This window comes from Coregonus lavaretus, assembly GCF_964263955.1.
Source record: "Coregonus lavaretus genome assembly, contig: HAP1_SCAFFOLD_7626, whole genome shotgun sequence".
NCBI classification, from domain to species: Eukaryota; Metazoa; Chordata; class Actinopteri; order Salmoniformes; family Salmonidae; genus Coregonus; species Coregonus lavaretus.
In genome coordinates, this window is record NW_028163928.1 from 7,586 (window position 1) to 24,992 (window position 17,407).

The 17,407-nt window shown below is 42.3% G+C and overlaps 1 protein-coding gene across 2 annotated transcripts; it reads left to right on the plus strand.

Annotated features, from left to right (window-relative positions):
* Positions 1-11,849: 11,849 nt before the first annotated feature.
* Positions 11,850-17,018, plus strand: LOC311117657 (protein odd-skipped-related 2-like). 2 transcript variants are annotated; one of them, XM_084192590.1, is made up of 4 exons: positions 11,850-12,150; positions 14,736-15,447; positions 15,870-15,969; positions 16,524-17,018. In XM_084192590.1, the coding sequence occupies exons 2-4, from the start codon at positions 14,795-14,797 to the stop codon at positions 16,596-16,598; spliced, it is 828 nt and encodes a 275-aa protein (XP_084048716.1). In that variant the 5' UTR covers positions 11,850-12,150; positions 14,736-14,794; the 3' UTR covers positions 16,599-17,018. The 2 variants fall into 2 exon arrangements, with proteins under 2 accessions (XP_084048716.1, XP_084048715.1); XM_084192589.1 differs by having other exon boundaries at positions 12,062-12,150; positions 16,442-17,018.
* The last annotated feature ends 389 nt before the right edge of the window (positions 17,019-17,407 follow it).

Genomic DNA, 17,407 nt, shown 5'->3' on the forward strand with positions numbered 1-17,407 from the left:
GATTCTAATAGATATACACTATATATACAGCAGTATGTGGACACCCCTTCATATTAGTGGATTCTAATAGAGATACACTATATATACAGCAGTATGTGGACACCCCTTCATATTAGTGGATTCTAATAGAGATCCACTATATATACAGCAGTATGTGGACACCCCTTCATATTAGTGGATTCTAATAGAGATACACTATATATACAGCAGTATGTGGACACCCCTTCATATTAGTGGATTCTAATAGAGATACACTATATATACAGCAGTATGTGGACACCCCTTCATATTAGTGGATTCTAATAGAGATCCACTATATATACAGCAGTATGTGGACACCCCTTCATATTAGTGGATTCTAATAGAGATCCACTATATATACAGCAGTATGTGGACACCCCTTCATATTAGTGGATTCTAATAGAGATACACTATATATACAGCAGTATGTGGACACCCCTTCATATTAGTGGATTCTAATAGAGATACACTATATATTTACATTTAAGTCATTTAGCAGACGCTCTTATCCAGAGCGACTTGCAGTTAGTGAGTGCATACATTTTCATACTGGCCCCACACGGGAATCGAAACCACAACCCTGGCGTTGCAAGTGCCATGCTCTACCAACTGAGCTACACGGGGCCCTGTATACAGTTGAAATCGGAAGTTTACATACACTTAGGATGGAGTCATTAAAACTCGTTTTTCAACCACTCCACAAATATCTTGTTAACAAACCATAGTTTTGGCAAGTTGGTTAGGACATCTACTTTGTGCATGACACAAGTAATTTTTCCAACAATTGTTTGCAGATTATTTCACTTATAATTCACTGTATCACAATTCCAGTGGGTCAGAAATGTACATACACTAAGTTGACTGTGCCTTTAAACAGCTTGGAAAATTCCAGAAAATTATGTCTTGGCTTTAGAAGCTTCTGAGAGGCTAATTGACATCATTTTAGTCAATTGGAGGTGTACCTGTGGATGTATTTCAAGGCCTACCTTCAAACTCAGTGCCTCTTCGCTTGACATCATGGGAAAATCAAAAGAAATCAGCCAAGACATCAGAATAAAAATTGTAGACCTCCACAAGTCTGGTTCATCCTTGGGAGCAATTTCCAAATGCCTGAAGGTACGACGTTCATCTGTACAAACAATAGTACGCAAGTATAAACACCATGGGAACACGCAGCTGTCATACCGCTCAGGAAGGAGACGCGTTCTGTCTCCTAGAGATGAACGTACTTTGGTGCGAAAAGTGCAAATCAATCCCAGAACAACAGCAAAGGAACTTGTGAAGATGCTGGAGGAAACAGGTACAAAAGTATCTATATCCACAGTAAAACAAGTCCTATATCGACATAACCTGAAAGGCCGCTCAGCAAGGAAGAAGCCACTGCTCCAAAACCGCCATAAAAAAGCCAGACTACGGTTTGCAACTGCACATGGGGACAAAGATCTTACTTTTTGGAGAAATGTCGTCTGGTCTGATGAAACAAAAATAGAACTGTTTGGCCATAATGACCATCGTTATGTTTGGAGGAAAAAGGGGGTACCTTGCAAGCCGAAGAACACCATCCCAACCGTGAAGCACGGGGGTGGCAGCATCATGCTGTGGGGGTGCTTTGCTGCAGGAGGGAATGGTGCACTTCACAAAATAGATGGCATCATGAGGAAGGAAAATTATGTGGATATATTGAAGCAACATCTCAAGACATCAGTCAGGAAGTTAAAGCTTGGTCGCAAAAGGTTCTTCCAAATGGACAATGACCAAAAGCATACTTCCAAAGTTGTGGCAAAATGGTTTAAGGACAACAAAGTCAACGTATTGGAGTGCCCATCATAAAGCCCTGACCTCAATCCTATAGAAAATGTGTGGGCATAACTGAAAAAGCATGTGCGAGCAAGGAGGCCTACAAACCTGACTCAGTTACATCAGCTCTGTCAGGAGGAATGGGCCAAAATTCACCCAACTTATTGTGGGAAGCTTGTGGAAGGCTACCCAAAACATTTGACCCAAGTTAAACAATTTAAAAGCAATGCTACCAAATACTAATTGAGTGTATGTAAACTTCTGACCCACTGGGAATGTGATGAAAGAAATAAAAGCTGAAATAAATAATTCTCTCTACTATTATTCTGACATTTCACATTCTTAAAATAAAGTGGTGATCCTAACTGACCTAAGATAGGGAATTTTTACTCTGATTAAATGTCAGGAATTGTGAACAACTGAGTTTAAATGTATTTGGCTAAGGTGTATGTAAACTTCCGACTTCAACTGTATATATATACAGCAGTATGTGGACACCACTTCAAATTAGTGGATTCTAATAGAGATACACTATATATACAGCAGTATGTGGACACCCCTTCATATTAGTGGATTCTAATGGAGATACACTATATATACAGCAGTATGTGGACACCCCTTCATATTAGTGGATTCTAATAGAGATACACTATATATACAGCAGTATGTGGACACCCCTTCATATTAGTGGATTCTAATAGAGATACACTATATATACAGCAGTATGTGGACACCCCTTCATATTAGTGGATTCTAATAGATATACACTATATATACAGCAGTATGTGGACACCCCTTCATATTAGTGGATTCTAATAGAGATACACTATATATACAGCAGTATGTGGACACCCCTTCATATTAGTGGATTCTAATAGATATACACTATATATACAGCAGTATGTGGACACCCCTTCATATTAGTGGATTCTAATAGAGATACACTATATATACAGCAGTATGTGGACACCCCTTCATATTAGTGGATTCTAATAGAGATCCACTATATATACAGCAGTATGTGGACACCCCTTCATATTAGTGGATTCTAATAGAGATACACTATATATACAGCAGTATGTGGACACCCCTTCATATTAGTGGATTCTAATGGAGATACACTATATATACAGCAGTATGTTGACACCCCTTCATATTAGTGGATTCTAATAGAGATACACTATATATACAGCAGTATGTGGACACCCCTTCATATTAGTGGATTCTAATAGAGATACACTATATATACAGCAGTATGTGGACACCCCTTCATATTAGTGGATTCTAATGGAGATACACTATATATACAGCAGTATGTGGACACCCCTTCATATTAGTGGATTCTAATGGAGATACACTATATATACAGCAGTATGTTGACACCCCTTCAAATTTGTGGATTCTATTTCAGCCACACCCTTTGCTGACAGGTGTATACAATCGAGCACACAGCCATGCAATCTCCATAGACAAACATTGGCAGTAGAATGGCCTTACTGCAGAGATCAGTGACTTTCAACGTGGCACCGTCATAGGATGCCACCTTTCCAGCAAGTCAGTTCCTCAAATTTCTGCCCTGCTAGAGCTGCCCCGGTCAACTGTAAGTGCTGTTATTGTGAAGTGGAAACATCTAGGAGCAACAACGGCTCAGCCGCGAAGTGGTAGGCCACACAAGCTCACAGAATGGGACCGCCGAGTGCTGAAAAATCGTCTGTCCTCAGTTGCAACACTCACTACCGAATTCCAAACTGCCTCTGGAAGCAACGTCAGCACAAGAACTGTTGGTCGGGAGCTTCATGAAATGGGTTTCCATGGCCGACCAGCCGCACACAAGCCTAAGATCACAATGTGCAATGCCAATCATTGGCTGGAGTGGTGTAAAGCTCGTCGCCAGTGGAAACGCGTTCTCTGGAGTGATGAATCACGCTTCACTATCTGGCAGCCCGACGGACAAATCTGGGTTTGGCGGATGCCAGGAGAATGCTACCTGCAACAATGCATAGTGCCAACTGTAAAGTTTGGTGGAGGAGGAATAATGGTCTGTGGCTGTTTTTCATGGTTCGGGCTAGGCCCCTTAGTTCCAGTGAAGGGAAATCTTAACGATACAGCAGACAATGACATTCTAGATGATTCTGTGCTTCCAACTTTGTGTCAACAGTTTGGGGAAGGCCCTTTCCTGTTTCAGCATGACAATGCCCCTGTGCACAAAGTGAGGTCCATACAGAAATGGTTTGTTGAGATTGGTGTGGAAGAACTTGACTGGCCTGCACAAAGACCTGACCTCAACCCCATTGAACACCTTTGGGATGAATTGGAACGCCGAATGTGAGCCAGGCCTAATCACCCAACATCAGTGCCCGACCTCACTAATGCTCTTGTGCCTGAATGGAAGCAAGTCCCTGCAGCAATGTTCCAACATCTAGTGGAAAGCCTTCCCAGAAGAATGGAGGATGTTATAGCAGCAAAGGGGGTACCTACTCCATATTAATGTCCATGATTTTGGAATGAGATGTTCGACTAGCAGGTTTCCACATACTCTTGGACATGTAGTTTAAAATGATTATTCTACTTCTATGGTTGGTGTTGTTTTGCATGACAAGGTAGGAACCAAAGTGCTGGTCAGTTTTTCTTTGGAGACCCTAATAGCGTTTTAATAGATGCATAGATGTTACATTTAGACAAAGATTTTAAAATAGGCTATCTGATTCAGAAACAACTATTCATTGCACAAACAACATGCTGATATATACACCACAACTGGTAGCAACCTGTATTAGCGCTAACGTTTGCTTTGCCCTAGCTCAGCATTTACCAAACTCGGTCCTCTGGACCACAAGGGGGGCACGTTTTGGTTTTTGCCTTAACACTACACTGCTGATTGAAATTATTAAAGCTTGATGATTAGTTGATTATTTAAATCAGCTGTGTAGTGCTAGGGCAAAAACCAAAACGTGCACCACTTGGGGTCCCGAGCTAGTGCATTTACCTAAAGGGCATTTAGCTTGCCAGCTAGCTAGTTAGCGATTAGCATTAGCGATTAGCTTTAGGCACATGCCAGCTTCCTTAGACTAACAAACTCTCGTTTTTGCAAAAAGCAAGATACCCAAACTAATATTACAATAGAGAAGACATGTGGATTCATACTTCTAAGCAACTTGGAAAGCAGTATCATTGTTACAGAATAATCTGTTGAGTGAATGCTGAGAGAAACAGGCACGGCGCAGAGGAACTGTCTGTTGAGTGACAGGGGGCGGGGCTTCAACCTGTCTGCTTTGAGAAGTGTTGCGGCGAAATATGGTTATTCTTTTTCATAGGATTTTATTTAGTCGCACGGTGCTCCCAAAATAAAACTCCAAGTCGCACTTTAGAGCCCTGAGTAGTCTACAATGCTTGTCCGTGGGGATGTTGGGAATATATAGCCTAGTCAGGTTTAGTCATACTGTAAAGCATCGTCCCTCATCTAGAACTGAGTTTCTCTGTGTGTCTGTGGCCTGAAGACCATATCATCGTCAGCTCTGTATGAATGAATGAATGAATGAATGAATGTTTTCAATCTGGAGTGTAATCACAATACACAGTGGCTTGTAGTGGCCACTTCAGGAGATAAGCAAACAGCTGCTCCCCTAATATGGCAAGGAATGCTCAGCTCACTACCCCACTTCTCCCATGGGGGGCTCACATTCAGCTCACTACCCCACTTCTCCCATGGGGGGCTCACATTCAGCCCACTACCCCACCTCTCTCATGGGGGGCTGACATTCAGCCCACTACCCCACCTCTCTCATGGGGGGCTGACATTCAGCCCACTACCCCACCTCTCCCAAGGGGGGCTCACATTCAGCCCACTACCCCACCTCTCCCATGGGGGGCTCACATTCAGCCCACTACCCCACCTCTCTCATGGTGGGCTGACATTCAGCCCACTACCCCACCTCTCTCATGGGGGGCTGACATTCAGCCCACTACCCCACCTCTCCCAAGGGGGGCTCACATTCAGCCCACTACCCCACCTCTCCCATGGGGGGCTCACATTCAGCTCACTACCCCACCTCTCCCATGGGGGGGGGGGGGGGGCTCACATTCAGCCCACTACCCCATTTCTCTCATGGGGGGCTCACATTCAGCCCACTACCCCACCTCTCCCGTGGGGGGCTCACATTCAGCCCACTACCCCACCTCTCCCAAGGGGGGCTCACATTCAGCCCACTACCCCACCTCTCCCATGGGGGGCTCACATTCAGCCCACTACCCCACCTCTCTCATGGGGGGCTCACATTCAGCCCACTACCCCACTTCTCCCATGGGGGGCTCATATTCAGCCCACTACCCCACCTCTCCCATGGGGGGCTCACATTCAGCCCACTACCCCACCTCTCTCATGGGGGGCTCAATTTCAGCTCACTACCCCACCTCTCCCATGGGGGGGGGGGGGGCTCACATTCAGCCCACTACCCCACTTCTCCCATGGGGGGCTCACATTCAGCTCACTACCCCACCTCTCCCAAGGGGGGCTCACATTCAGCTCACTACCCCACCTCTCCCATGGGGGGGGGCTCACATTCAGCCCACTACCCCACCTCTCCCATGGGGGGCTCACATTCAGCCCACTACCCCACCTCTCCCATGGGGGGCTCACATTCAGCCCACTACCCCACCTCTCCCATGGGGGGCTCACATTCAGCCCACTACCCCACTTCTCCCAAGGGGGGCTCACATTCAGCCCACTACTCCACTTCTCCCATGGGGGGCTCACATTCAGCCCACTACCCCACTTCTCCCAAGGGGGGCTCACATTCAGCCCACTACTCCACTTCTCCCATGGGGGGCTCACATTCAGCCCACTACCCCACCTCTCCCATGGGGGGCTCACATTCAGCCCACTACCCTCACCAAAAAAGGTTATATGCTTGCTTCATATACATGTATGGCACCTCTTAAGGTTCTAGAACCGAAATTGGTTCCATATAGAACCCTATATGGAACCCAAGGGTTCTATATGGAACCAATTTTGGTTCAGGGAAGAATAACCCCTGGGGTTCTGATCAAAGAACCCCACAAAAGGGTTCAATATATAACTTTTAGGGGTAACATATATGAAGCAAGCAATATAACCCTTTTTGGTTCTATCCAGAACCTTTTTTTCTAAGAGTGTATGGTCACAGCGGAATACAGTGTATAGTAGTAGTAGGGATAGAGTTGTTTCCTTCACAACATGTTACAATGTAACCAACAGGAGGCGACCCTGATCCCTAGGAGGAGGAAACATTCAATAACAGAAGTTAACAGAGCAGAGAAGAGGCCGTTAAGTTGACACTCCATCTAACCTACTGTATCGCATACACTGAGTGGACAAAACATTAAGAACACCTGCTCTTTCCATGACATAGACTGCCCGGGTGAATCCAGGTGAAAGCTATGATCCCTTATTGATGTCACTTGTTAAATCCACTTAACTTGTTTAAGCCTTGAGACAACTGAGACATGGATGATGTATGTTTGCCATTCAGAGGGTGAATGGGGCAAGACAAAAGATTTAAGTGCCTTTGAACGGGGTGTGGTAGTAGGTGCCAGGCGCACCGGTTTGTGACAAGAACTGCAACGCTGCTGGGGTTTTCACGCTCAACAATTTCCCGTGTGTATCAAGAATGGTCCACCACCCAAAGAACATCCAGCCAACTTGACACAACTGTGGGAAGCATTGGAGTCATTGCACCGAAGATTTGCGACTGGTCTGAGGGCAAAAGAGGGTTGCAACTCAATAATTTAGGAAGGTGTTCCTAATGTTTTGTATACTCAGTGTAAATCGCATGCAAAACCAATGAATAGATAGGCCTACTGTTACCAATATAATTTGATTATCTGCATCTATAATAATATTTGACTAATATTTGAGTTCTGCAACACAGAGCGCTGTGTAGGCACGTGCTTTAGCGTATTACCACATCGCTGAGTGATCCATGCGCGTGGCGCACGACTTCTGTCAATAGAAAGACAGTTTTCTAAAAACTATAACTCTAATCAAGTTTCCTATTCAGTTCTCCAGCTGTCATGATGATCTCCCGGTAGATAACCCCGTGACTTCAGGAGGACCGGCGGAGAGCGCAGTCTTAATGTGAATTTTCTCTCTTTCCTGGTTGGATGAGTACGTGATGATTTCTCCGCACTGGTGCATTCCGGTGTATGCGCCGCATGCTGTGCGGTCCCAGAGATCCTCTCAGAGATCCTCTCAGAGATCCTCCCAGAGATCCTCTCTGCTCTGTGATGTGAACTGTCAGAGTACTTGGCAGGCTACAATAGACATATGCGTCCTTGTTTTGGTAACTACGTCTTCAATCGTTTCATAGTAGTTTAGTAACTACACGTCCACCTCTAGTAATGAACCAGTTTACCTACTGTGTGTTGTGGCCTATGTTTAGTTGTGTTATAAGATATTTGAGAGGCTAGTGGATTGTATTCATACTGAAATGAAAAACAATCAGGCCTATGGCCTGAAGACACTAAGCTTGACATTTACATCAAGAACAGTTTAAGAGGAAAGAGAGAGAAATTAGGGTCTTCTTAGTGAAAAACAACCATCCTGGGCTTGGCCTGGGACAGGATGAGAGAGAGAGAGAGTAGGTGGTGGAGATGTGGGGGCTTCTAAACCACAACAGTAACCTACCACCTTCCTGTCAACCTGCTACAGACACAGAGCTAGAGAGAGAGAGACCAAGGGGGGGAGAGAGAGAGAGAGAGAGAGAGAGAGAGAGAGAGAGAGAGAGAGAGAGAGAGAGAGAGAGAGAGAGAGAGAGAGAGAGAGAGAGAGAGAGAGAGAGAGAGAGAGAGAGAGAGAGAGAGAGAGAGAGAGCGAGACCAAGTGGGGGAGAGAGAGAGAGAGAGAGAGAGAGAGAGAGAGAGAGAGAGAGAGAGAGAGAGAGAGAGAGAGAGAGAGAGAGAGAGAGAGAGAGACATACACAGGGACCCTGTAGACATCTCTGTCTGTCAGCCATTACTGTGGATGTGGGGATTTCAAGCTGCAAAAAAAAGGTAACGTATTTTTTAAGGATTTATTCACTGAAATGATTTTGTCCAGCATTAGCATCAAAGAAACATCAGCAAGGCAGGTGTTTAGGATCTCAGGTTAATACATTTAGGCCTAAGAAGTGAATACCTCACATGTCATATAAAGTCATCATAATGCGAAGCAGTCCCAGCATTATCTATCTATAGCTATTATTGGCAGATATCTGTTGAAAATTGGTGAATGTTTGTTAGTAATAATAAATTGTCATTCAGTAGTTGTTGTTTTTTTACATCAGAAACAAATGTATCCTACTCTTTCTAAAGGACAAGTGAAGGCTTATGCAATTGCTCAATACATTTTTTTATTGACCAAAATAGTAAAAAATAACAATTGTTATTTTAAGTTTTCGTTTTGTTAGGATTACAATCAAAAGTCTGGTATCGTTTCCACTAGACATTTGTCAAAGTAATGTTACATTCAGAGATATGAAACTGAATACGAAAACCACACATCTGCAAACATGTCACTACAACATAAATGGAACCGGGTAAAAAAAAAAAAAAAAAAACATCTGCAGATCAACGACAAAGAAAAAATGGCACCTGAGCGCTTAGACCTACTAAAACCAATAGGCCTACTACACACACATGCCCAAATAGACTTGACTAAAGATCACAATCTCTCTTTAATTGAGGTCTATCCTGTCAAAGAGAACAGGGTTGACCTGTACCTCTCCTCTCATTTGATTATTAACCCAAAGCGGTTGGTTGTTCATTAGTTCCGTTTGCCCAACGTGCTTGTCTAGTTGTGTCTGTAGGTCTAAAGACAGAACAGTGTCGCTATGATCCAGGCCCTCTCTCTCTCTCTCTCGCTGACTGATGGGTTTCCTATTGTACCTTTATTGATCAATGCACTTCAGGTAACCGACTGTTGTTTTATACAAATATTCACAGTCTTAATTGTAGTCAGGGCGTCAACATTTTATAGAAATTGGAATTTCAAAAATGTAGGCTAGATTTTCTCAATGGGGTAAAAAGTTACCTCCATGCATAAACCTATATATTCACTAACTTCAACAAATGTTGTTACAATGATCGTTTGTTTTTACTATATAACAATTGCATTAGTCTACTAAAGACAGATAGCCCTAGTCCATTACATTCATAAAATGTTGAAAAGAAGGCCAGCAGACCTGTGAGCAGTGAACACCACTCATTTACTCAGTCGTGTCTGTCAAGCACCAACAGGGGTCGCTGCAGACCTGCATTCTGCTCAACGCCATTCGCGTGCTCTGTGGCTGCAACTGCAGTTTACTGTGGTGGTCATCGTTGTCCTATTGTAGCTACGGTTGTATTGAGGGGTACAGCAACAAGTTACACATGCAGTGGGCCCCTCGTTCAATTGATACAAAATAAATAAATAACTAAAACATTTTTTGCAAATTAATTGATGAGAAATGATTAGCCTATCACTATTTCCCTGTTCGATGTATAATGTATATTTGATCTACATAATCATTGCAGCATTATTTTCTGCATGCTGTGTTTGGAATATCTCAAAGCCATTTATTGTCTAACCTTTCGCCGTTTTACTGAAACTCTTTCTATCAGTCTGTTATTGAATAATCATCAAATGACTGAGAATTCATTTCAAGACAAATCAGACCACCTGCATCACGGCATGTGTATGGTGTAAATAGATAATCAAGCTTATCGGATCCATTATGTGGAAATGGTTCGATAAATAGATCTACACTGTGGTCCTCTGTAGCTCAATTGGTAGTGCATGGTGCTTGTAACGCCAGGGTAGTGGGTTCGATCCCCGGGACCACCCAAACGTAAAAATGTATGCACACATGACAGTAAGTCGCTTTGGATAAAAGCCTCTGCTAAATGGCATATTATTACACTAGGCCTATATCAAAGACAGATTTTCGATACTGACTTAATTAAAACACATTTGTCTTATCATGAAATGTGAAAATGATTATTTGTGGCTAGGGAGAGCCGCGTCGTGGACTCATTTAAGTTTTCAATTAATGCCAGCTTTTTGTGTATTAGAAAATGATGTGGTTCTGTCTAAAACTAAACTAAATAAGTCCAAATATAAAACTCGGCTTGTCTCATTTTGGAAGTAGGTGATAGCCTGTAGATGATAGCCTAATTATTATCTATAGCCTGGCAATTATATGTTATTAACGGTGTCGTTTTTTTTTGTTGTTGTAGAAAATAAAATCTATTGGAAAGGATCTTAGACTTTAATTTAAATAGACCAGCATATAATATTTCTTAAAATGATCATCATTTAAATAGATAAGAGACTATTCGGTGTTGATAGAACGTTATGGTCGCAATAACCTACTGTTTGGTATTACCAAAAGACTATAAAGGCTTGTGGTGGAGGTGTCTGAGGGTTACAGTTATTTATGTTGACTCTCACATGTTATTCAGAAGTCCTTGTGTTTAGCGGGTTATTATATTATATTCTGAGATAATAGGACAGGTGTGGAGGAAGAAAAAAACATTAAAAACAGCAGAGTAACGGTTTTCTTGTCCTTTTCGTACTCCGCTGGTGTTTGGGAAGTTTTGTTCGAGCTTTACACCTCAAATACATAACCTTTACCACAATTAAATAAAACGATTTATTGTGGTGGCTCATACATGTGTCCTCTATTTACGCAATACGCGTGGTTTCTAAACTTCTCATAACCAAATCCGGTCTTATTAAATCACGTTTTAACCTAAAAGCGTCCATTGGTTTGAAAATGGATCATGTTTTCCTCTTGCTATTTCTGTGTCTCCCAAAATGAAAATGTAACCATAAAAAAAAAAAAAAAAAAAAAAAAGGTATATGCTAGCTGTCTGTGAGGTGTCAGATGCAGGTTGCAGTGAGCCGATCCCCGTCCCTATAGTTGCTATCCAAACACAAATAAACAGAGAACAACATTGGAGGCGTGGCGGAGGGCGGGCGGAGCGCGCGGAGTGCCCGGAGCCCTGAAAAGTGAAGGACCAGTCCTCTTCAAGCCACTACAGCCCAAACCGAGCAGAAACAGAGCAGAGCACGGGACTCCTGCTCCTGGCCTCCCCTGAACTCTATAGCGATCGTAACCTTTTTTTTCTTCCCCGACCACTTCTTTGCCACACTGAGCAAAGTCTACGCGTCCCAACAGATCTGGGTCTGCGAGGTATGGCGATGAGACTTACATGGACGAAGTTGGAACACTTTTGCTGACGTTAAAGTGGAGTTGGTCGCCTCGCTAAAGGCATTGTGGATTACTGAAACACAGCAGAACTAACAGCGGGGTGACCTTTGGCGTCTGTTTATTGGGGGTAAGATTATGTTTCCATGATAGTTGCTCTTTAATAGATTACATTACACTTGTGTTGAAACAGGTAGTGATAGTTCACGGCAATGAGACCCTGAGGAGCCTGCTAATTGAAGGTTCAAACGAGTCCATGCTGTCAGAATATACATATTTGACAGTGTAAAGTTACATGTCAAAATACTTAGACTACTGTCAAAGTGAAAATATAGAATAGCATATCCCAGGGATCATCAACTAGATTCAGCCGCGGACCGATTTGTTCTTCAGCGGATGGTCAGGGGCCGGAACAATAATTACGAATAATTTGTAGACTGCAAATTGACTGCAATGAGCCCAAACAGATATCATATTTGACTAAAACGTAATCATTTAAAACCTTGCTTACCTTTGTATAAGGCCACATATATATTTATATTATGCGTGGGAATCATTCGGAACAGATTTCCTAAATTAAAATCACTTGGAGCTGATTTGCTGTTGTTGTTTTTTTTTACAGTCTTTTATGTCCTCCAACAATAAAATAAAATAAAGTAAATAAACAAATACATTGGTGGGCCAAATAAAATCACAGGACCGCCAGTTGGGGAACCCTGGCCCATACGACACAACATATATTGCTTGTCATCAAACTATACGCAAAGGCTATAGGTTAAAACTACAAATATCCTTATCAACAGCATGCTGACCGGGAGTTTTGTTGCACCTGCCCATTTCTGACAAATACCCACCTCACCACGACTTTAAACAGTTCGTTTATGCCCTTCATCTCATTCGCGAGTAAAGAGCTGTCCTATGCTTGTGAACATAAAATAGTCTAAGAACAAGGACCAAAGTCTGCTCTTTCCTTTCTCTGTCCACATGTGAACGTATAGCTACCTATAGGTTCACACACAGTAGCCTATTTTAAGCAGCTCAGTGATCTGTACGTTAATAACCCAGCATTTACTCACTGACTCTAAACCGTGTTAGAATAAATCATTCCATTGGCTAAAGTAAAATAACGTGGAAAACAGCTTATATTGGGTAAAATTCGATTATTATGAATAAGTCATACTTTCAGACGAATGCTCAGCAAGGGTTGCCAGTCCTCGCTGGTTTTTATGCACAGTGGTATGCTACTACAGTAACTTATAGAAAAGTGAAACTCAAAGAGGAGCACTATTTTACACCTCAAAACCACACTGCCCGAACGGTAGCAGTAAATGGGACGCTGTAAAAAAAAAATATATATAAATATTTTAAATTAATTGTTCACCCAGTCTAAATTTTGCAATTTACGCAAGAAGGTGAACATTTAAATTGTTTGAGAGGAGCACTATTTATTTACACCTCAAAACCACACTGTAAACGTAAAGTCGCACGGTGAGCTTGTTCGTGGGTTTGGAAAGCATTACTGTACAACTTGGTGTCATACACCACTTGTGCATGTAACCCTCAGTCACATAACAGTCCCATAATATTATCATACAGTTCTCATAACCTCACCCCATAGCACGTATAGCCTATGTACGGGAGTATTTACAAAGGCTGTGTCCCAAAAGAATGTATTTCTCTGACGTTGCAAAGTAATGATTACAGGCTACAACAACATTCTATAATCGGTCTTGGGACGAAATTTACAACAAAAGTTAACGTAGTTAGTACATATAAGCCTTTGCTTTCAGAGATAAACATCGCTCAAGGCCATAAACATTACTCCAAGAGCCTAGAAATGTATTTTACGACAAAAAAATTGAGGTAACATTTATTTTAGGAGATAAGCAACCCCTTTTATATGTTGTTCTCCATTAATACGCCTAAAAGGAATAACTGTCTGATCACTTCTGGCAAGATTACAAACTTCAAAATCTGGTGATCTAAGAACACATTTAATTAGCCCTACCTTGTTGTACACACGGCATTGGCATGCAATGTCAGAATGAAACCAATTAGTTGTTTTAATGTCTCATGGAAGATTTAATTGGGAGTGACAACAGCACAGTCGAGCGCATCGAAAACAACGTCTCCAACTTTTATTTTTGGATACATAACATATATTTATGTTATTAGAAGGAATAACCATGTGCTCTAGAAGAAGAAAAAAATGAACTAAATGTGTCTTGTATTTTCACCAGCCAAATATTCAATTTGCAGTACCCACGTCTTCTTGCACCTTGTGCACAAAAATATAAAACTTGAACACTCAACATGTCTCTATATATATATAAAAAAAAGGTTTATAACCAAATATTAATCAGTTCGCCTTTGGACTGTATGCAAATCGTCAATCTTGAAGCAAATGAGTCAGTTGAAGTGACATAATAAAACACTGAATGTGAGATAATCCATATCGGCCCTTATTAAGGCCGTTCTCAAGATGGTTCTAAATTAATGAAATATAGGCTATGGTCAAACGGTTGGAAAAGCTCTAATGGAAAACTATTTGCTGCATTGTGCAAAATGCACAAACATAATTTGTGTCTACCCCATGTTCATTAACTCTATTTTTATTTCACTTGTCTAATTGCAGTATTTTCTAAGTCCATATTGTGCCGTATTGTGGGTTGATAGTGAACTCGTATTAATTTGTATTGTTCATGTCTCCAACAGGACCTTCACCGTGGTAGAGTTGTGCCGAGGCCCTAACCGTGAAGTCTTTAGCCGCCGAGATGGGGAGCAAAGCCCTGCCCGCTCCGATCCCTCTCCACCCGTCTCTCCAGCTCACCAACTACTCGTTCCTGCAGGCGGTCAACGCCTTCCCGGCAGCCGTCGACCAGCTCCAGGGACTGTACGGTCTTAGCGCGGTGCAAACCATGCACATGAACCACTGGACACTGGGCTATCCGCACATACAGGGACTAAGGTCGACTATCACTGAGATGGCTGCGGCTCAGGGCTTAATGGATCCCCGGTTCACCTTCACGGGGCTACCGTTCGCCGCACACCTCTTCCACCCCAAACAGGGCATTACTCACCTTATCCCCGGGCTGCACAAGGACCGACCACCGCGCTTTGACTTTGCCAACCTGGCGATAGCTGCCACCCAGGAGGACCCGCCGAAGGCTGGGGATCTTTCAAAGTTGACAGCGGGGCTCGGGGGCACGATCTCTGAGTTCAACAAACTGTCGCCTGATAGAAAACCCACCCGGGGAAGGCTTCCGTCAAAGACGAAAAAGGAATTTATTTGCAAGTTCTGTGGCAGGCATTTCACAAAGTCGTACAATCTTCTGATCCACGAGAGGACCCACACAGACGAGCGGCCTTATACCTGTGATATCTGCCACAAGGCCTTCCGAAGACAGGACCACCTGAGAGACCACAGGTAAGGAACAAAGCTCTGAATGTACGGGATGATATGGCATTGGTTTCTCTAAAAGGACAAACGCTTTGATAGTGGTGTGTACAGAATAGCGTCACGTCATATTGTGATCGCGTTTTATTCATATTCATTTGACTTTGTTCACAATTCCAGTATTGTAATGCACTGAAGTCAGACTTTTTTTCATATGTAGGTATTTTTGTAATAACTAAGCTATGGTGCGTGCGCAGTGCAGCGTGGGCCCAGTCCATATTCCAAGAGGGCGCTAAAGCCCCTTCACGCACGAGAATACAGATCAAGTTGCACAACTGGCAGGCACTTCTCAGCATGACTCAACGGCTTTGGAAAAGCCACAAAGAAGAAATGCCATTAAATGAAAGGTGGTCCGTTTTAACCGCGTCTCCTCTGTCTTCTAATTTCCTTAGATACATCCACTCCAAGGAAAAGCCCTTCAAATGTCAAGAATGTGGGAAAGGATTTTGTCAGTCTCGAACTTTAGCCGTTCATAAAACATTACATATGCAGGTGAGTCTTCCATCCAAACCTATATCATCTGCCATCACAAAGCCATATTTATTAACACATTTGATACCAATCAACATGTATGTGAGTCAGCAAACTATATGAGGCATGAGAGCTCACATATCTGTGTACTCATGTTATTACACGTGTCATGTCTTAACGCATGCGTCACTGATCAAATTTGGCATATTTTCTGAAACCTAAAAATATATATATATATATATATATGGATTACCTGTATGGATAGCGATTGTGTCTCGACTATATTTGGCATATATGGCAATAACTGAATGATTATGACAAGCAGTTTAAAGAAATATAGGCTAGGCCTACAGACGTTCGTTGTGTTAGGGCACGGCTTACTTTCAACACAATGTCAATAACTGACTGAAGATTCATATTATATAATACAATACATATATTTAGCTAAATAAACTAAAGGGAATAATCCTTTGCTTGCTTTAAATCTAAACAGGAATCTCCTCACAAATGCCCCACATGCGGAAGAACCTTTAATCAGAGAAGTAACCTGAAAACTCACCTTCTCACCCATACAGACATCAAGCCCTACAGCTGCGACCGCTGCGGAAAGGTGTTTCGGCGCAACTGTGACCTGCGACGGCACAGCTTGACGCACACCCCTCATCAGGACTACTAGCCTATCTGAGAAGGCTGATGAACAGCTAAACAAACAAACAAACAAACAAACAAACAAACAAAACGGACGTAAACAGAGGAGACAACAACATCGACGAACGTTTTCTTTTTCCATTGAAAGAATATCCCAAACTGAACTGTGGACAAGCCATATTACAATGGACTAATGAACAGTACTGCGTCTCCAGTGAAAGTCAAGGAGCCCAGACAGAGACAGACCTCTCTTGTTCCTCTTCTAACTGTAAATATCAAGACTTTTGGAGCCCATGTAAATAATGTATTTTTTGTTAAAAAATGTTTCTTGAATTAAAAAAGTTGTTTAAAAACAACCCTAATGTTTAAAGTATGTTAAATTGTATTTTAGAAAATAAAGCAAGTTAAATATTCCCATTGGCAACATTGTGTTTGTTTTATTCCATCGTTCTTTGCTGCGTAAAAGTAAAACGAATTAGTCATGACGTGGTGGAATGAAAGGAGAGTCTAGAACTCCTCCCCACACCACCACCTTATTGTCGTTAACACAAAACATAGTTCATGGTGTTGACAACTTGTTATTCTAAGACGCGTTTTTTTTATTGGAAATAAAGGAGTGGTGATGCAGCTTCATAGTGACATCAACTTACTAGAAAGAACCTTCCAGAAATAAAACTATTATTTTGGCCTAAGTAACACGTAGATCTCTTTGAGAATGATTATGATTATTACTACAGTAGTGGCCTTGTTGTTTTTGTTGGTGTTACTAGCACGGTGTTATTATTAATAGAGTGTGTTATAAATCTATTGT